The sequence below is a fragment of the Crinia signifera genome, chromosome 1 (assembly GCF_055691185.1).
Source record: "Crinia signifera chromosome 1, ASM5569118v1, whole genome shotgun sequence".
NCBI lineage: Eukaryota > Metazoa > Chordata > Amphibia > Anura > Myobatrachidae > Crinia > Crinia signifera.
In genome coordinates this window covers 434,155,030-434,175,589 of record NC_139217.1, presented here as the reverse complement: position 1 = coordinate 434,175,589, position 20,560 = coordinate 434,155,030, and the positions used below count along the sequence as shown (strand labels likewise).

At 44.5% G+C, this 20,560-nt stretch overlaps 1 protein-coding gene across 1 annotated transcript in view; it reads left to right on the top strand.

The window, feature by feature from the left end:
- Nucleotides 1–864: 864 nt before the first annotated feature.
- The window catches only part of RGS7BP (regulator of G protein signaling 7 binding protein), a 94,156-nt gene continuing 74,460 nt past the window's right edge, over nt 865–20,560 (top strand). The window contains exons 1-2 of the mRNA XM_083153104.1: nt 865–1,619; nt 3,337–3,503. Of these exons, the coding sequence (XP_083009230.1) occupies nt 1,467–1,619; nt 3,337–3,503 (320 nt within the window). The 5' untranslated portion in view covers nt 865–1,466. The remainder of the gene's footprint in view (nt 1,620–3,336; nt 3,504–20,560) is intronic.

Here is a 20,560-nt window from a genome sequence, read left to right as displayed (position 1 = left end):
ATCAACCCAACGACTGTATCTCGCTGCTGGGTACCAGCAGTTGCACTTTGTCTCTGCCACCTGTCGGCCCTGTCACATCGTCTGCAGCCCATGGAAGCTGACTAGGGATGCGCAAAAGGCAGGGAGTGGCTTCCTACAGGTCTGGCGGGAGGGAACACCTCCTGATGGGACTGCCTTTCATGCATGTGACTGACAGGTAAGACTTCCAATAAGAAGTCACTGCCAGTCACAGTAAGCCTGTGCGGTCCGCATCTGGCTTCACTGTCATGAGCTGAGGTGGCAGATTCCTCAATATTTTATAGACGTCTCATTCCATTTGTCATTATGATGCTAAAACTTTACACAACCACTCTGCAATTGACTTCAAAATCACAGTCCCCGCTTCCAAACTGAGTTTCAAAATCCCAACCACGTCACAGTTTGTAACTTGTATACTTAGAGGTTCACCCACAATGAATGGGATTTTTTTTTTAAATATATAACTGCAACATACTCAAATAAAAAAAAAGAGAAAATATTTGTGGCATTGTAAATAGTGACAAATGCTTATTGGTAAATGAGGGTCTTATCACCCTTCCCCAGCTGTTCGGCCCTTATCAGGTTACACACAGAGTGCCTCATATGACTTTGTAGGAAGCAATGCTAAGTGCCTGAAGCAACCGTCGCGCATGCGCAGTGCACAGCAGCCCATTGCCTCTATCACCCTTATGTGCCTGTGTGTTTTATTCTGCAGACACTTTGCTTTATCTAATAATAGCACAGTATGAAGTAATATTGCCATTGATGTTTTGAGCCTTTGATTGGATAATTATATAAACAGTAGGGGGTGGATTTGCTGGATCACATTAGCGTTCCCGTCCTATCATTGTGCCGTGATGCTAAGAGCGTCAGGCTGCTGCCAGCTTCCCAGCCTCTTCCAGTGCCACCAGGCACCAGCGCATCGCACACTGGGATCTGGAGGAAGAAGAAGAGACCAGTGAGGTTGGTCTAGATCTTTAAAAGGCCATTTAAACCCTCCAGGGAGGTGTGATAAACCCAGGGAGGATGCTGCGGCTAATCCAGGGGGATTTGTAAAGGAGAGGCGCTCCACCCTTTCCTGAATGGCAACTCTTATCTGCCAGACATGGTTGTGCTTGCCCTGCCTTGCTGCAATCAATACTAGGAGGAAGCCTGTGTGCGCTGACATTGGGATATTCCTGCCAGGGATCACCATGCCATTGCAGGGCTGACATCCCTGGATGCTGCTGCTGCTGGAGATTGGAGCAATGCAGGAGGACGCAGCAACTCTCCTGCAGCCTGAAGGTTACCTGCTCCTATAGGGGAACATACAAGCTACAGTAGCTCATCAGGAGTTACAGTGGCACTGCTGACCACTACTCGCTCCGTGCTGTGCCTGCTATTCGCCACCAATACCACCACCACCACCACCAGTCTCGCCTTGGACTTTGCCTGGTGGATGCGTATGCATGACTTCAGCACCGAATGGGCGCAAGAATCGCCCCAGGTCGCAAGGATCTCTCTTCCAAATCGGCAACAAAGCGCTGGCCAGAGACCTTGAGTGCAGGGAGAGCTCGGAGAGCCCCCTCAAATCCCAGAGAACCCTGGACCACTGCAAAATGGTGGGTAAAAAAAATCAAATTGAAAAAAAATAAATGATATACCAACTATATGTATATTTTATTTATTTATTTTTGCTCTAGTGCCACTCCCACCCACATATCACTGGGTTGTCTATTCACATCACGTGCAGTTGCACTATTTTTAAAACTGCAGTGCCTACTGGGCATAGCACCCGTCCCCTAGCCCATATGTACAGTAGCTCAGTGACTGGAGTGCTGCTTGCATTTGCACACTGGGCTCCACTATCTCTGGGTGTCAGCTCATCTGAACATCCCCACTGCTGCTAACAGGCTGCAGTGTATCACATCACACAGTCTGCACTGCTCTCCCAGCATCGGCTGATACACACAGAGACCCCTAAAGATCCCTTGCATGGCCACTTGCTGCAGATCAAATGGTGTGAATGCACAGGTGTGCAATAAAATACTGTAACCCATTAGACGTTCCTCCAGCCTCCACCACCTCCAGCAGCTGAGGGATTTCAGTGCTGCAGCTTTGTGTCAGATCACTGTTCTCTGCTATTGCAGATAGATGCATTGAGTTGGGACAAATACATTGTAGAGTATATTGGAAGCCTTTTAAACTCTCTCCTGCCTCATGTGTGGATGTGTGTGTTAATGTGATCCTTGCAATGCTACTGTAATGACTCTAGTTGTGCACAAAGTAGTCTCCATTGGCTTCCTGTAATTCTTATGGGAAACTTGGCTAGTTGTGTGATGTGATTACAGTTTATGTACTGTAAATATATTTGTTTCCTTTTGTGTTAAAATGTGTTTGCTTAATGTTATTGTCTGGTCATCAATGCCCATAGAAACTGCCCCGGAAGTCTCTTAAGATGACTTTGCTGCATCTGTGCTACAGATGTGTCTGCAATATGGTCTATTACCTGCTGCTAATATACTTAGGGTAATTAATGTCCCATGCAGGGTCTAGAACACCTGTTCCAAGCAGACAGGCTATGATGGATTAAAGATAAAAAAATAATATATAAATAAGCACCACAGGGGAGAATTAATACAATGCCAGCTTTGAGAAATCAAAATTCTTCACAAAATTTGCCTGGATATACTGTAGTCCCTCCTCTTCTAAGGGACCACAGTACTTCATTATTATGTATACAGACTAATTTCCTGATCTGTACAGTAGACACCTGGCTGCACTCGCCTCTTTCGTCTACTCTTCAGATTAGATAGGGAGGGGGGCTGTTGTCCTCATTTGCCCCTACTTGTACCAGCTATGGAAGCTGTGTCTTCAGTTCATATCCTGGAAATGAAAGCTTTAATGCAGTGGTCAGGGAACTCGGTCCTCATCACCCCACACACACAGTGCATGTTTCAATGGTAACCCAGCAGGTGCACAGGTGTACTAATTACTCACAGACGCATTTTATAAGGTCCGCAGGTGGAGCTCGTTATTTCACTTGTGATTCTGTGAGGAGACCTGCAAAACATGCACTGCGTGGGGTAATGAGGACCGAGTCCCCTGACCACTGCTTTAATGGGTGTATTGCAGGACTATGAAGACATCCACAGAATGGAGTTGTTGTGACTGGAAATCTAGCATTCTCTTGCTAAAACACATGTTGACTGTTCAGTTTTATACTCAAATGCATTGTGTATTTCATGATATCAATAATGATGGGTGTGAATACTAATGCAAATAGGTTAAAAGGACGTATAATGTTTCTGATGGTGACAGTGTATTTTTTTTCCCCAGCTTGTCCAGGATTTCAACACCCAGGTGGCACTGTATCGTGAATTAGTCATTTCCATTGGGGACGTGTCAGTAAGCTGTCCCTCCCTGCGGGCTGAAATGCAGAAAACTCGAACCAAAGGCTGTGAGATGGCTCTCCAGGCACACCAAAAACTCTCCTCCATCTCCGGGTAGGATATGCCGTCTCCATAATTCATAACCAACCCGCTAACTCTTTATGTTCGCTATGTCTCTGGCAGAGATTGCTCAGAGGTCTTTGCAAGGACACTGAGCTGTTAGCTTACATGTTTGGTATTGTTCCCTGATATAAGTGGCTTGTTCTGATACAAACATTGTGGGCTTGTATGATACAGAATCTTTTGGATGTTAGTGATGTTATTTCTCATAAAATAGGTTTGAACACGTTTTATTCCAAGTGGTGGCAGATTATCGTTTACCTTTTATGTGTGTGTGTGTGTGTGTGTGTGTGTTTCCTCAGAAACCGGAAGCTCCCATTCAGGACTCTGTAATTAAGTGTCCCCATTAGCTGCGCACAGAGGGGCTGACCCCACACCCAAGCAGGATGTACCGTTTTTGTGGCAGCCACAGAACTCTGAGTGTGTGTGTGTGTGTGTGTGTGTGTGCAAGCAGATACCTGTGGCGGACATTGATTTTACACTGCAACCATCATTATTAGTATCTGTACTTGCAACGGCCCCATGCTAGGTGATCCATCAGAAACAGGTTTTTGATGCATAACCCTACTGAGGGCCAGATGTACTAAGCTTGAGAAGTAATAAAATGGAGAGTTTTTCAAACACAGCTTGTGACATGGCAGATGGGAGCTGATTGGCTGGTCGTTTATCACTCTCCATTTTCTCACTTTTGAAGCTTGGTCCATCTAGACCCGAGAGTGGTTCCATGCTTTGGAATTGTTGCCGTCCCCTTAAATGTCCAATTTCACAGAAAGACCGATCTAGACAAGTAAAGGCAGCTTTACGGCCCATACAGATGAATAGGGAGCCATTGATTGGCTGAGACATCTCTCAGCCAATTGCTGAGAGACATTTTTTTTTTCAAGTTCTCTGCTCCTCCCGCCCCTGCCCGGCAGCCAGCGTCTTCTACTGCCCGGCACCCTGCTCCCGCTGGCACCGCAACAGCTTCCTCGTCTGCCCGGCTCCCTACGCAGCCTCCCCTGCTCCCTCTGCCTGGATCTCTATTAGCCGGCATCCCCCGGCCCGCTGCCGCCCCCCTGCACGGGGCTGGGCTGCACATAAGATTGAGCAAATCTTATGTGCAGCCCGCTCGACCTCCCGACTCCGACCCGATGCACACGGGACTGCGCATCGGGTCTGACGGGATGTCTACAAGTGCGATTTGGGCCGTGAAATTATCAGAATCGGGTGAAATCGTACCCAAATCGCATAGTGTATGGGGGCCTTAAGACTAAAGGGGCATACAGACTGGGTTATTTTTTGCCTATTTTCTAAGCGATCTAGAAATTAAGTAGAAATCGCTCCGTGTACACCCCATAGCGATGGCGATGCATGGTCCCGATTGTCGCTATCGCCCACCCAGATCTTTAGCAAAGCAGGCAAGATCTAGATCAGGGGTAGGCAAGTAATTTTTTATGGAGTCTGGATATCTCAAATTATTTTGATCGAGGATCCACAAAATCAAATATCTATAATGTCATTAATAACAAGTTTTTATTTTGGTGCTGAAACTTATACTACATTCCTTTAGTAAGTATAAGTGTCCGCACCGAAATAAAAACTTTAAACTTAAAAAGAGCCTGCACTGCTGAGTAGCTTGCTTTCAGTCCATCTACTGTGCCTTTATATTTGTTTGCTGGGTCCTTGGGGCTCCTCCACATTGTGGTGCACGGAGGACTGGGATGCACTCAGAGCCTCTGCCTCCACATCAGTCACTTCCTGGGACGCCGCGTCAGCCTGCTCACGTGACTCATGCAACCAATCGCTGGTACCATGGCGGGGGAAAGAAGATGGATGCTGTGGCCTCTCTGCATCATTACAGCACGACTGTTATGCTACTGTAGCACTGCGGCACTAATCTATAGTCTAGAGAGGGTCCGGTTACCTGTACTTCGCGGTCCGGAGTCGGACCGCGGTCCGCCAGTTGCCTACCGTTGATCTAGATAGGTCACCTAGCATGTGCATAAAGAACACTGGCAAGCACAGATCGCTTTGTGTGTATGGGTGATCTAGCCACCGGGAAGTCACTTGCCCTAGAACGCTTAGCACAGATCACTAAGCACAAGTCCCCCGTGTGTATGGGCAGGGGTTAAAGTGAGGGGGAACGGGGTGAACTGAACCTCTAATGGGGAGGTGGAACAAACGCCACTTCCACAATGGCCCTGCACAGTAATTCTCACAGAAAAGCACTCTAGTTTGATTTTGCAGTGTAAATGATTGCCGCTTAAAAAAACCCTGGAGATTTCTTCCCAAATCTCTCACTTTCTGAATCTCTCACCCTATTAAATCTCACCCTATGTGTCTATGTTAAGTGATTTTGCCCCAGTGATGTCACTGATTTGTAGTGAAGTGATAGGCTCATGAACATTAGTTCAGCGCACTAAGGGGGAGATGGACTAAGCTTTGGAAAGTAATAAAGTGGAGGGTGAGAATAAGTACTCACAAATCAGTTTGTAACTACCCTCTTTCCGGGGTATGTGGGAGAACCTGAAAAATCGTGAATCTCTCGGCACTGTCAGGAGACTAGGAAAGTGTGCATTGAAGACGAAACGCACAAAATAATGTTTTTTACTTTGAGTTAAAAGAATGTCATCTGCTTAATTCAACCTTTCTATATACTTGGAAAATAGACGTGATCACCGAACACGGGTTTTCGCACAATACGGTTTTGTTACTGAGCAGTAAACAAAATATACCCCAAAAGCGTTGTTTCCTTGGAACTCATGTATTACTTGTGTATTTTTAGAGAGACCATTGACCACCGGCTATACATTTATCAAGACTTTAAAGGGCAAGTAAAGATACCGGTGGTGATTCTGAGTCTCTGGAATGTATTGGACATTTAATCCTTGGCGGTGACTGAGAGGCGGCCAGACGGACACACAGAGATATTCTGTCTGATGGGTGTGCTATGGTAACAGTGCTGGAGTAATCTGTAATAGAGCGGGAACATAATGCTTTGCTTGTTAACAGAGCTGAAGAGGCGTGTTAGGCCGGGTACACACCTGGGTATGCCGTCCCTGCGTAGAAAATGTCTAGGTCGACCAATAATGGTCAACAGTAATAAGGTCAACACTTAAGAATGGTCGACAAACCATAGGTTGACATTTACAAAACGGTTGACACAAGTTTAAGTTCGACATTGACATGGTCGACATTAATGAGGTCAACATGATTTTTTTCATGTTTTTTTTTAAATGTGGTTTTTCATACTTTATGATCCAAATGGGCATAGATTGCAAATATAATAGTGTGCCCGAAGCATGGCAAGCACAGCGGTACACTGATATGGTGTCCATTTCGACCACGGCCATGTCGACCGAAAGCGTGTGCCGACCTTCTGTCACTGTCAACCTAGGGTATGTTGACCATTAGTGAATGTAGACCGAGACATTATCTATGTACTGTAACCCACACCTGAACGATGCATGCAACATCTTCTGGTTGGCTGTGCTGTATGGCCAACCGGAGAGATCATGTACAATGGCCCTTATTCAGATCTGATCGCAGTACAAATTTGTTCTCAAAATGGGCAAAACCATGTGCACTGCAGGTGGGGCAGATGTAACATGTGCAGAGAGAGTTACATTTGGGTGGGGTGTGTTGAAACTGAAATTGCAGTGTAAAAATAATGCAGCCAGTATTTACCCTGCACAGAAACAAAATAACTCACACAAATCTTACATTCTATTAACACTTTTCCCCCACTAACACTATCTCTCTCCTATTTTAATTACATTTCATTTATCTCTCTCTTTATATATAGCTTTAGCTTCTTATAGTGTATTAACACTTAGTATATCACTGGCATGCCGCGCTGGGCTTCCCAACTTATGATAGTTTTTGGGGTGCCGCACCCTGCACCTAGATATAGCGCTAGGGACCCCCAATATACAGAGAAGCCTTGACGCGGCTTGGGGGCATAGCATACACCTGCGCAGGTATATGTAACCAATATCTCTGAATTCTATTATCATGTAGTGTTCTAGATTGGTTACTAACATTACTCAGTGTGCCGGGGGAACCAATGTCTTGTTTTACTCACCCACAAATCTAACTCTCTCTGCACATGTTACATCTGCCCCACCTGCAGTGCACATGGTTTTGCCCATTTTGAGAACAAATTTTGTACTGCGATCAGATCTGAATAAGGGCCAATGTACACTGCGCCCGCTCGCACACAGCACATGCACATTTACGCAGGCATTTTCATTGTGGGCTTGTGATTTCAGCGCCAGTCTCAGTCTGCCTCAGTCACAGAGTTGTGGAGGGGTCAGACACAATTGCCCACACTGGAAAAAATCATTCAGTGGTTCGTGAATTGCGAATGGATTGGCGAGCGGATAGCAAATAGCGAGCCATTCGCAATTCACTCGCAGATTTGCACAGGGCCGGTTTTAGGTCTGTCTGGATGGCGGCTATCTGCAGTTCTGAATCAGGCCCTATGTACTGTATGCACCATTTCCATGAATGGATTACATAGTTTGTATAGACAGGACATATTCAGTCCAAAAATGATTATACAACACTTGCTGATCAACTGAAGGCTGCATGATAATCATCCATAAAAGAAGGTACAGTATTTAGAAGGACACAAATGAATTGATGCTAATAAATTTATTTAAATAAAATAAAAAACAATCGGCAGCTTGGCAACAAAATACTAATTTTAAGGAGTGAGATGTGATGTCATAGACCAGCAGCTGCTTCCCTGCCATGTTTTAGTTACCCCGTCTAGGTATTTGAGAAGGAGGAGTGGGTTGGATAATGCACAGTTAAATGCTGTTACAGTTATCTAGAAGAATTAAGAATTCTGCATGGTCAGAAAAAGTTGAGTCTGGATACTGAAACAGAAGTAAGGTAGTGAAACCTATTGATCTGGCAATGATGGCCACTTCTGGACGCTGATAAGTAGACCCTTTATTTGGGTAGGTGTCCCTTTATACTAGTGGCACAAGGAGGCACTCCAGGATGTTTTGAGCGGGGCTAATGGGATTAGTCCCTCTCACCAATCCCACTATACTGTTTTGAAGGCAAAGAACCAAGGCATGATGTTCTATGAAGACTGGAGTGCTTCCAATGGGAAGTCACTGCCTCAGCTAGCCTGTCCCTGTGGGTGGCAGATTGTACTGGGTAGCTACAGTGGTAAATAGGATGGCCAATCCCGGAATCGAGATCGACGGGATCCCGGGATTTTGCCTCAAAGTATCCAATCCTGGCATTTTGGTATTAGACTGCGCATTTACTTGCTCAGACACTGCCAGGTTGTTCCCGACCCTGGCGTGCGGCATGCGCAGCGTGATCAGGTCATAGGTCACACTGTGCAGGCCTGAAGTTGCCGGAACTCTCCCGCATCCTACTCTTGGCTCCACTCACCGCCTGGTGCAACACCCACCCACTGCCTCCACCTGCTTCCCCCAAGTAAGTTAATGTGGGGGACAGAGGGGGGCATTTTTCTTTTAAGGATGCCAATCCCGGGCTTGAGCATTTTTTATCCCGATTCCTGGGATTGGAAAAAACCCAGAGATTGGCATCCCTAGTCCTGAAGTCCCTATGTATAGTCAGCCACCGGCTAGAACCCAACCAAAAAAAAAACCTTGCCTAGAATACGTCTGTTCTAAAATATGATGATCATCATGCACAATGACATCTACTAAAAGGATTATAAATTAGTCAGTGAACCAGAAGTTCATAGTCATTAGTTACATTTCATTAACAGGTTTGAGGACTATGCATATTTTTATTTTATTGGATTTAATATTGAAAACTCAAAATACCTAAACTCTTTAAAAAGGAAAACATTGGCACAGTCTCTGTCTTGGATTTGGATGCATTTTCTCCTTTAATTAAATTGGCTGATAAATCTGATGAATTATTGGGTGCTTGGCACTAAAGAAAAACCTATACAGTATATGTGCGTTCAGAAGCAGAGAAGATTTATATTCAAAATTGACCCAAGCTACAGTCGCTCTTGTGCTGTATATCATACTCCGCCTTTTCCATCTTCTGCTAAGGTTGTTCTAAATGCTATATATTGCATAACGTGTAAAAGCATCGCTCCGGGGGAAAGATTTCATCGTACATATTCAAGTAAACAGTATATTATTAAAACATTATTTAAAGGCCCCAATCAACTTGTGCCCTTTTCATCCGATTCTGAGGCATCGGGCCAAGAAATCGGATGAAAAGGCCTTTAACCTCAGATTCCGATCTAATGCGCGCACATCAGAAAGGAGCCGGAGGTTGTCACTGCTGCGCCAAGGATCCATCGGATCCCACAGCGGGGAATGTTATTGCATTCGATATATCGCATGCCTAAGCACCGCATGCGATCCTGCCGCCCGTGACCATCCTGGGCAGCTCAAAAGGGGGATGGGAGGCTTAACATGGGATTCAGATTGAGGTGTTGATTTAAATCCGCTTGGTGGTATGCTAGGTCAATCAGTAGGTCGTCACCCTATGGTCGACAGTCAGTAGGTCGACACCACTGAATGGTCGACATACTCATTGTTGGCATGGTCTAACAAGCTTAAGGTCAACAATTGGGAAGGTCGACAGTCAAAAGGTCGAAACAAGGTTTTAAAAAAAAAATTCCCGAAATGTCGACACGGACACTAAAAAAGTGCACTGCGTCCCCTCGCCATGCTTCGGGCACGGTGCCTTGCTACAATCGGCATACTATTTTATTCTCCCACCATGCACTAGTGGATGGTAGGGCATAAAATACACCGCGGACCTAAAAAAACATGAAAAACTAATGTCGACCATCCCATTGTTAACCTAAGGCTTGTGTCGACATTGAGACCATGTCAACCATGAGTATGTCGACCATTCAGTGGTGTTGACCATAGAATGTCAACCTAATAAATGTCAACCTAGATATGGTCAACCTAGGGTCCGGATACAGAGGTTACAGCATAACAAACAAATGTATTTTTATCAGTTTAATTAAATATTTTTTTTTAATTGTGTAGGTAAGATTGTGTAGGTAAGATTGTGTAGGTAAGATTGCATAGTTAAGATTGTATAGGTAAGATTAACGCTTAAGAAAAAACTTTGGCTACATAATCAATATTTAATATTTGATATTTATGATGAAATGGGCAGTGATGTAGAGGTGCCAATACAGAGTTGCTGGCCGCAGTTGCAATGTGTGCACAGGACTAAGGGCCTGATTCAGAACCATTTGCTAGACGGGTTATGTTTGCAGCCCAGAGAAGAGGTAAATGCTGCCCGTCCGAACACATGCACACCCCAGCCGTGCAAATCCCCCAAATTTGCCTGTAAGAGGATGAGTACGCTTACACAGGCCCTTACGTGCACTTGCGCAGAACCGCATCATCAGCCGGGGTACTCAGTTCGGCCCGCTCCGAATGGGTCTGAATCATCTCCTAAGCCTAGGGATTGCTTCATGTTTGTAAAGAAAAAAAAAATCAAATAACTTTGTGACAATGTTGCAATGGGAGCAAATACATTTATATTTTATTCTGTGCAGGGTAAATACTGGTTGCCTTTGTATGCAGCCTACAAATGTTAGACAGTTTTATTTTTATACCACAATTTAGATTTCAGTCTAAACGCACACCATCCAAAATCTAACTTTCTGATGTGACACCTGTAATTCAAAATGGTTTTGCCCAGTTGCTTGCATTTTTCTTTTGACTTGAGCTGGTCATACTGTACAAGCTGCAGATGGACCCACTGGATGATCCGACATGTTTTGGCTGTTCAATATTACCGGATCACTCGCCCGCATACACACTGCAATTATAAATCCGATACACCAATATGGGGCAGACCGTCCGGGTAATTGCATCGTGTATGCGGGCGACCAATCCAGCAATATTGAACGATCGAACATGCCGGATTGTCCAGTATGTCTGTTTGATTTGGTAGGCCAATTAATGTTTCCCCTGCTTCTTTACACGGGAAGGAACGAGGACGTTTCTATTACCCGACAGCGGTAGTAGAAAGTGACTGATATCTGCTCTGTGGCTGCCAGATAAAAGGATGTTGCAAACATGCATCAGATCCTTAATGTGTAAATTCTCTGAGTGCCAAATAGGATCCAACCTGAATTAGGTTAGTAGTCACCAATTTCCTGTTCACTCTAAAATCATCTGTGGTGGAGAATGCAATGCCATTAGTAGAAGGCTAGAGTAGTGAGAGATCATTGCTTGAATTCCATGTGCTGTCAAGTTTATCACGTTCCACTTTTCTCACTCAGCAGAAGCGGCCATTTTGTGGGTTGAAGTAATAATCATGAAATTGTAGATCATTGGTTCACTAGAAACAGTCACATGACGGTTTTTAAAAAGAATAATAATTGACTGCATTCTGAAAATGCTTGCCTCTTCTATACTGTACTAACACAAAAATAAATCTATTTTCACAAAGATTTAAGGGTAAATAAATGAGCCTTGCTTTAACTATTAAATATTCACGCTACATAGATAGAGTGATGTTCTGTTACAGCATAGACATGCCTGCATGAATAAGATATAGGCGTATGGCAAGCACAGCGAAGTAAGCAAGAATGTAGTTTCATGTCTTAGTCGAGCTATCTCTCCAATACCAGATTGGCCTAAATGTAGGAACTTCCACTCATGCATTAGTTGGCAGCCAGTCTCGCATCCCTCCGGCATACAAGATGAAAGCGGAAACCACTAGCCAGCAAATATGCAGCATGACAGTTTAATCCTCTGACTACTGACTCGTTGGAGTTTACCAGATTAAGATATTTCTCAATAAGCATTTTACGGTTTATTTCCAACTTTCCCAGGAGGACAGGAAAGAACAACAAAGTGGAAATTCATGCCTAGAGTGTGTTTGCATTGAAGAAGTTGTTGAAATATTTATAAGTTTCATGTAATTGTAGTAAATGCTGAATTTCATAAGCATAACAGTATCAAAATGGATGTCCTAGATGCCTTTTTTGTTTAAATGGGCATTATTGTGCACCACCAAGCGACGAACAGCAATTTCAAGCCTCAATGACATGATTTGCAGCATTGCTTGGTGTAGTGGATCCCAAACACGCTCTTCAAGGCACGCCAAAAGTCCAGGTTTTAAGACTAAACATGCTAAGGCTCGGGTGACCTAATTAGTACCTCAGTCAGTTTGATTACGCCAACTGTGCACAAGCAAAGATACAGTGGGGGAAATTTAATAGGATGAGAAATTCAGAAAGTGAGAGGTTTGGTAAGAAATCACCAGGTTTTTTTTAAAGCGGCAATCATTTACACTGCAAACCCAGTTTGATTTTGAAGTGTAAATGATTGCCGCTTTAAAAAAAATTGGAGATTTCTTACCAAATCTCTCACTTTTTGAATCTTTCTTCGTATTCAATTTCAGCCCAAATCTCTAAAACCTGGACTGTTGGAGTGCCTAGAGGACCGATTTTGGGAACCACTAGTATTGCAGTTGATGAAACCATGATGACACTGTGTGCTTCACTGGGCAAGTGAGTGGTATTTAGTAAGCTGGCAGTGCATTTGTCTTCCAGACATTCCATTAAATTAGGCAAAGTGGGCAGGATTTCTTTCTGATAGCACGTGGTGTGATTCTAATGGCACATTTCATGGTGCAATCCCAAAATTTGGGTCTTTGGGAACCTTTCTGTAAATGGAAGCTAAATCTGAGAATATGTACAAGTCTATTGTCCAGACTCACTCCTCAAACATATTGAAAGGGAAAAAAGCCCATGTGAGCGAGCCTGAGAGAAAGACATGAGTACGCTTTGGACCCAGAGACATGGGTGCAGCTATTAAAAATGGAGGGTTGAGCCACACCTGTGGGGACTGACAACTGTACCCAGATTATAAAGTTGTCTACCAGGTTACTGAAATTTCCTGCTGAGCACTGAGTGGCATGCTTTATCCCCCAATGTCGGCACAAGAAGGAACAACTGCTGTGGAGAGAAGTGTTTCTGGAAGGGAAAGAGAACCCTTAAAAATGTTGCTATGGGGCCCACAAAGTTCTGGTTATGCCCCTGTACAGAGGCGTGGACCCAGATACTGGAAACTCATCCATATGGTTGAAGAAAAATCATATACTGTAAATGTACAGGTAGAATCTGTTTTCCACCAGACTTCTCAACGTCTAAGGGCTGTTGGTGGGACTGAAGAAATCTCGGAAATTGGAGCACACACCGTTCTACCTGGAACATATCATAACTGTTAATCATGAACAGTCTAACATCATCACCATTGTTTGTTTCACATGGATCTCTCACCATAAGTCACACTACTGGAAAATGCAATATGCTTCCTGTTCAAGAGTATAGTGTGAGGTTATGTTTCCAGCTTGGTTGACTACTGCCCTGGAATGCCTGGAAGATACCCAGATTTGGTGGTGTTCTCCTCTAATCCAAGGGGACTTCATCAGCCTCCGAGATTACACCAACTACCTTAATGAAGTGGGTGATCCTGGGGCTTGATAACATGAACACTGTCAAATCGACACAGTTTGATTAAGCCACAATTAAGCCATTTGTGGTCCCAGGCCCCTTGCACTTTTCAAGTGTGTGCTACCAGAACCCTGACCACCAGGAGAAATCAAGTTCTTAACACTTGGGGTGACTTCAGCCCTGTGCTAAATGATGTAGTTTAGCACACATCTCTGACACACATGCTAGGTATCATCGATGTGTTCTGAGCGATCTGTGCTACTCCGTTTCTTGACCCACATGTAGCGTCATCCCACTTGATCTTGACTGCGGATCACCATCGCTCAACGGCATACACACAGAGAGATCATGCTTCATCGCTTAGAAAATGTATACCGTGTGTATGAGCCTTTAGTGGAAGAAAAGATTATGCATACAACTATTAGATGAGGAGATAATGAAATGTACCTAGCTTATTTATATGACCCTGTCCTGCAAAATGCACTTGGCTTGTTACTTATGCCGAGTGCTCACTTATGCTGAGTGCTCACTGGGTTAACTATATCGGCGGTGCCGCAGGCAAACAATGTAGTGCATATACAATGACCGACATCATTAACGATATTGGTCAATGACATCATGAGGAACCCCACTCTACATGCGTTGTTGACATTGAGTTGCATGTACAGACATTGGGGGGGGGGTGGTTTAAGATGTGCGGGACCCTTACAGGGGTGCCTCGGGTTGGTGGTCCAGGAGCAATGCAAATTATTTATAGTCATTGTAATAGTCAAAACCAGTGCTGGTGGATGTCAATCATAAACTATGTGAACAAACCTAAGTGAATCCTGTCCCTCACCTCATAATTAAACATAAGGATGACATATAAACACAATTTATTTAATTGAATATTTTTTTCAAAATTTCTCAATAAGAATTTTTTTTTATCCTAGGGGCGCTGTCAAAAAAAAAAAAAAATACTCCAGGGTGCCGTGATTCAAAAAAGTTTGGAAACCACTGGCATAAATAATAAATATGGATATACTGGTGACAAGGAACACCCTGGCACATCACATTGGTAATATAAATAATTGCTCTCCTGCAGATGCTGGCATCTTGGCACATACTTTGCCACGAAACCACCCACATTTGTTTAAAAGGAAGTGAGTACCATTACAAAAAAAAGGCATTTGTGCTGTTGTAAATGCCCTTCAAACTCATTTGTGGCTTTGTCCATTCATCCTAATCATACGGGTGTAGGTGAGCTATGTTACTCGGCATGTCTCCATACAGATTGTAGGGGTAAATTTACTAAGCAGGGAATTCTATTTAAGATGAGATGTTGCCCATAGCAACCAGTCAGATTCTATCTAGTATCTTCTAGAAGGTTCTAAATAAATAAGTAGATTTTGATTGGTTGATTTGGGCAACATCCCATCGTCAGTAGAGGCAGATGTATTAAGCCTTAACAAGAGATAAATGCAAGTGTGATAAGGAGAGATAAACGTCCAGCCAATCACCTGCCAACTGCCATGTTACAGGCTGTGTTTGAAAAAAGTCAGTAAGGAGCTGATTGGCTGGACGTTTATCTCTCCTGATCACCCTGGCATTTATCTCTTGTTAAGGCTTAATACATCTGTCTGGGAATGTATATGATTTTTCTCTTTTATTTCTAATTAAAGTATTAGCGCTCATCCACACCAGCTGAAAAAAAGACTAAACACCAGGTTCCCTACTGTGCGTTTAGCAGCTGGAATGTCTGTTATAGAGTTCATTGATCTCTCTGGTAAACACCATTGATTTCTATGGTAAACACATTAACACAACACACTATAACAAAAATGTAAATACTTTATAGACTTCTATTTCTACAATTATGCTTCATTGGAGGAAATGAACCAGTCACTTTTAATAGTATGTCTTAGAAAACAGGACACGGGACTGGAGCAGACACCTCTAGGGGCTCAGTTGGGTGAATCAGAGATCCAATATTAGAAGCCAAGCAGGAGTCCTCTGAACTTCTAGGTCTTCCATCATTAATAAAGTGCACTTACTTCATTGATTGCTCATAAATAGGGCACATTTACAGATTAACCTCTCGGCTGCTGAGGGTTTTTCTTAAACCTGTGCTGAGTCTATTTGTCCAGATTCAACATAAATATCACGGTATTTTTATGCTGTACAGAATTTTTATTTCTTGATTTTCCAGGCCCCCCCAAAAAATGTATTTTTACCTTTTGCACATAGAGCATAGATTGGATAAAAATTTGCTGAAAATGCAAGTATGCAAATTCATATATTGCATAATAGTATCAGTGCAAACGCAGGATTTATAGTATAGGCCAGTGGTTCCCAAACTGTGTTCCTAGGCACCCTGGGGTGCCTCAGGACACTTGCAGGGGTGCCTTGGGTTGGTGGACCAAGATCAATTCATATTATTTATGGTCAATGTATCAGGCAAAACCAGTTCTTGTGGCTGCCAATCATAATATATGTGGACAAACAGAAGCAAATCCTGCCCCTCACCAGATAACTGTGACCTATAAACACAATTCACTTAATTTAATATTTTTTTCAGAATTTCTCTATAAGAAGCATTTGGCCTAGGGGTGCCTTGAAAATATTTTGATGCTCTAGGGTGCCGTGTTTCAAAAAAGTTTGGGAACCACTGGTATAGGCTGTTTTAAATATTTAAATAAGATAAGCAGTGAGGAAAAGGGGTAAACATAATAAATATACAAACATAATAAAATCAGTACTGCATTTTCTAAGTTCACAATCTCCCACTTCATGGTAAGGCTCCTGTCTCTTCCTCCTGGCAGCTGCTCTTTGGTCCATTGTAATGTTTGAGGGCTCAGATCCACACATACAGTAAATGTGGTAGAAGAAGCTGGTACACTAGACATGTGCAGCAGCTCTGCTCTGTCCCTTACACTGCATGATGTGGAGGCAGCTCTACTGATCATATTATATACCAGTGCTATTGTTGTCATAATTTAAGGCACATGCCAAGAGGATGGGGATTTCCGGGCAACCAGGTATCTTCCCCCCCCCCCCCCTTTTTTTTTTAATTGCAGTGAGTTTTTACCACATTTTTTGTTTGGTACATGCCACCCTATATGACCTATATATTTGAGGAGGGGGAGGAACTGGGTACTATACGCCCTTCTTTCTCCAGAAAATGTAATATTTTGTCTAGTGTTGGGTATCAATAGTTGTCACATGGGGCAGGGTCAGGCTGCATGGAGGGGGGGGGGGGTGGTCGGAGGAGTGTAAGGATACTTATTTGGCCACTTCTGAGGAAACAGAAGCTTGCCTAATACTGTAGGTTGAGAAATGTTTCAATGCCATACAGCCAAGCCTCCCCATACATTACTGCAACTTCTCCCCTCTGAGAAATTGCAGCTGATAGCCCTTGAGCCCCCAGGAGCATCACGGGCATCATGTGCCATGCAGTCCTTTTACATGTGATATATCACATGCCACCCTATTCGGACGTGCAGCGGGTCTGACCTCCATCTCCCATTCGCACAGCACCACGCAAAGGATCGTATGTCAAACACATCCGATTTGACCAGTTTTCACCCGATAGGGTGCACGATATATAAGCGATATCTGGCAGTTCTTGATGCAACGCTTGCGGTCTGGTGTAAGTATCCAAATATTGCACTCACTGGGATTTATTTGCTAAGATGGGAGTTCTATAGAAGATGGCATGTTGCTATGGGCAACCAATCAGAAGCTACTTTTTACTATTTATTTAGCACCTTCTAGAAGGTGTTTTTACCGCATTTTGGGTTATCACGACGGGGGGCATCGCCTATGGGCTTCTACCGCGACCCACCGCCGCCCCGCACCGGCCCACCGCCGACCCACATCGACCCTACCCCCTCACCTGTGTTTGGGCAGCACAGAGCTGTGCTGCCCGGACCTGTGACCTCCTCCCCCCTGCACTATGATCCTCTTCCGGGTGCAGGGAGGAGGAGAGCCCGGCGCAGCAGCAGTGCCGGGTAAGGGAGGGAGGGGGGAGCCGACAGGTCCCAGTGGGACCCGCTGTCTCCCACCGCAAAGGACAGCTCTTAATGCAAGAGCTGTCCTTTGCCATAATTATCTCATATGTTAGAGCATATGCGATAATTATGTAGGCGAAGGGGGGCGGAGCTGGTCTGCGGATGTTAGAACATCCCGCCCTCTGATTGGTTGACCAGAGCAACATCCCATCTTCAACAGAACTCTCATCTTACTAAATAAACCCCACTGTATCGAGTATTAAAGAAGATTTGTATTTTATTTTGTCACAGCTGGGACTCTGTGGTGAACATTTTGGGATAACCCTAATTTAAGATGAGAAACAAGGCTTTGCTAGCAATTACTCATTAGGCTGACGGCTGTAAGAGTTTTATGTGACCGGATAAAACTGTGTTGAGACTAACTACATTAATTTGCATGCCTAATCAGATTGGATTGAGTCATTTGGCTATTATTTAACACATGCTGCTGTGGGTCCGGAGTGGAGAGCTATGCTAACATTATAAAATACTTTTTTATACTTCCTGCATCTGGTTTATATTATATAAAGGGGGGATGCATCACATCATCACACATAGCCGCTTGCCGCATCCATAATAATCGCATATGCGTTGATAATCACATATTTTACTGCAAAGGACAGCTCTTGCGATAAGAGCTGTCCTTTGCGAAGGGGCTCTAGTGCTCTACTTCCGGGTCTGACTTCCGGCCGCAGGGCATGCTGGGAGGGATGATCTGTGACGGATCCTTCAAACTCTTCAGCGGAGAGAAGCCGACTGCTATAGCTGGGGATTCCCTCTGCAGCAATTCCCCCGGCAGAGGGGCCTTCGTGCATTCGAAAATGCGGTATAAACCCCAAAAACAGTGTTTTTACCGCATTTTCATCCCACAGTGAGAATATATTGAACATGTCTGTATGCTACAATTATCTTAATATCTTCAAGTCTGTTGTTCGGTTTTGACAATGATACCATATTTTTATACCATAATTCAATGTGGGTTATTTTTTAAATGAATAAATAAATTAATTGTACCAGGCATGTCCAAACTGTGGCCCACTGCACATCCAGCATGCCTTGTCACAGTTTCGCATCCCCTAATTGCAAAACTGTGGCAAGGCATGATGGGACTTGTAGTTCACAACCGCTGGCAGGCCATAGTTTGGACATGCCTGATTTATACCAATACCCATTTGTGTATAGCAGGGGTGGGCAATTATTTCAACTAGAGGGGCCACTTATTACTTCCAGCAGATATTCCAGGGCCACACATCAGAAATAGGGGGTGTAGTCACTCAAAAGGGGGTGTGTCTTTGAATGTATTGTAGCACACCATATACCCCTTTTACACATCATGCAACACAATAGTAGGCCCCTTATACTGTATTTGACCTTTAAATTAGTAATTCCACACACCAGCTCCCCATTAGTAATGCCACACACCTGCCCCCATTAGTAATGCCACACACTGCCCCCATTAGTAATGCCACACACCTGCCCCCATTAGTAATGCTACACACCTGCCCCATTAGTAATGCCACACACCTGCCCCATTAGTAATGCCACACACCTGCCCCCATTAGTAATGCCACACACATTCCCCCATTAGTAATGCCACACACCTGCCCCCATTAGTAATGCCACACACCTGCCCCATTAGTAATGCCACACACCTGCCCCCATTAGTAATGCTACACACCTGCCCCCATTAGTAATGCCACACACCAGCCCCCATTAGTAATGCCACACACCAGCCCCCATTAGTAATGCCACACACCTGCCCCCATTAGTAATGCCACACACCTGCCCCCATTAGTAATGCCACACACCTGCCCCATTAGTAATGCCACACACCTGCCCCCATTAGTAATGCCACACACCTGCCCCCATTAGTAATGCCACACACCTGCCCCCATTAGTAATGCCACACACCTGCCCCCATTAGTAATGCCACAACACCTGCCCCCATTAGTAATGCCACACTAGCTACCCCATTAGTAATGCCACACACCTGCCCCCATTAGTAATGCCACACACCTGCCCCCATTAGTAAAGCCACACACCTGCCCCCATTAGTAATGCCACAAACTGCCCCATTAGTAATGCCACACACCTGCCCCCATTAGTAATGCCACACACCTGCCCCCATTAGTAATGCCACACACCTGCCCATCTTTAGATATTACAAACACCTGTGCGCCAGCCTGAAAAATGGTGCAGATTGCAGTCACGCCAACTTGCCCATCCTAGGCAGCGGCACTGCTGCTGTAGTGACATGCGGGGGGTGGGCGGCTCGGAGCTGCTGTATGTGTGTTTAATGGCGCTGTGTGTGCAGGTGGCGTAGTCCAGCTGCCTTAATTTCGCATGCACCAGGCCACGTCTGGCACCTGCTACGCACAGGCTGAGAGTCAGCTACACAGGAGTATGCCGCACGCACACACACAGGGGCCAGTCTGAAGCTGTTCGCGTGCCGCCTGTTGCCCACCCCTGGTGTATAGACGCCTCTTTTATTTTAAAATTTTTACGGTAAGTACACTTATCTGACCCCTGTCTGGATTCCCTCCATCAGAATACTGGCATCTGATCCTTAATAGGGGTTTAGTTCATGGATTGATCAA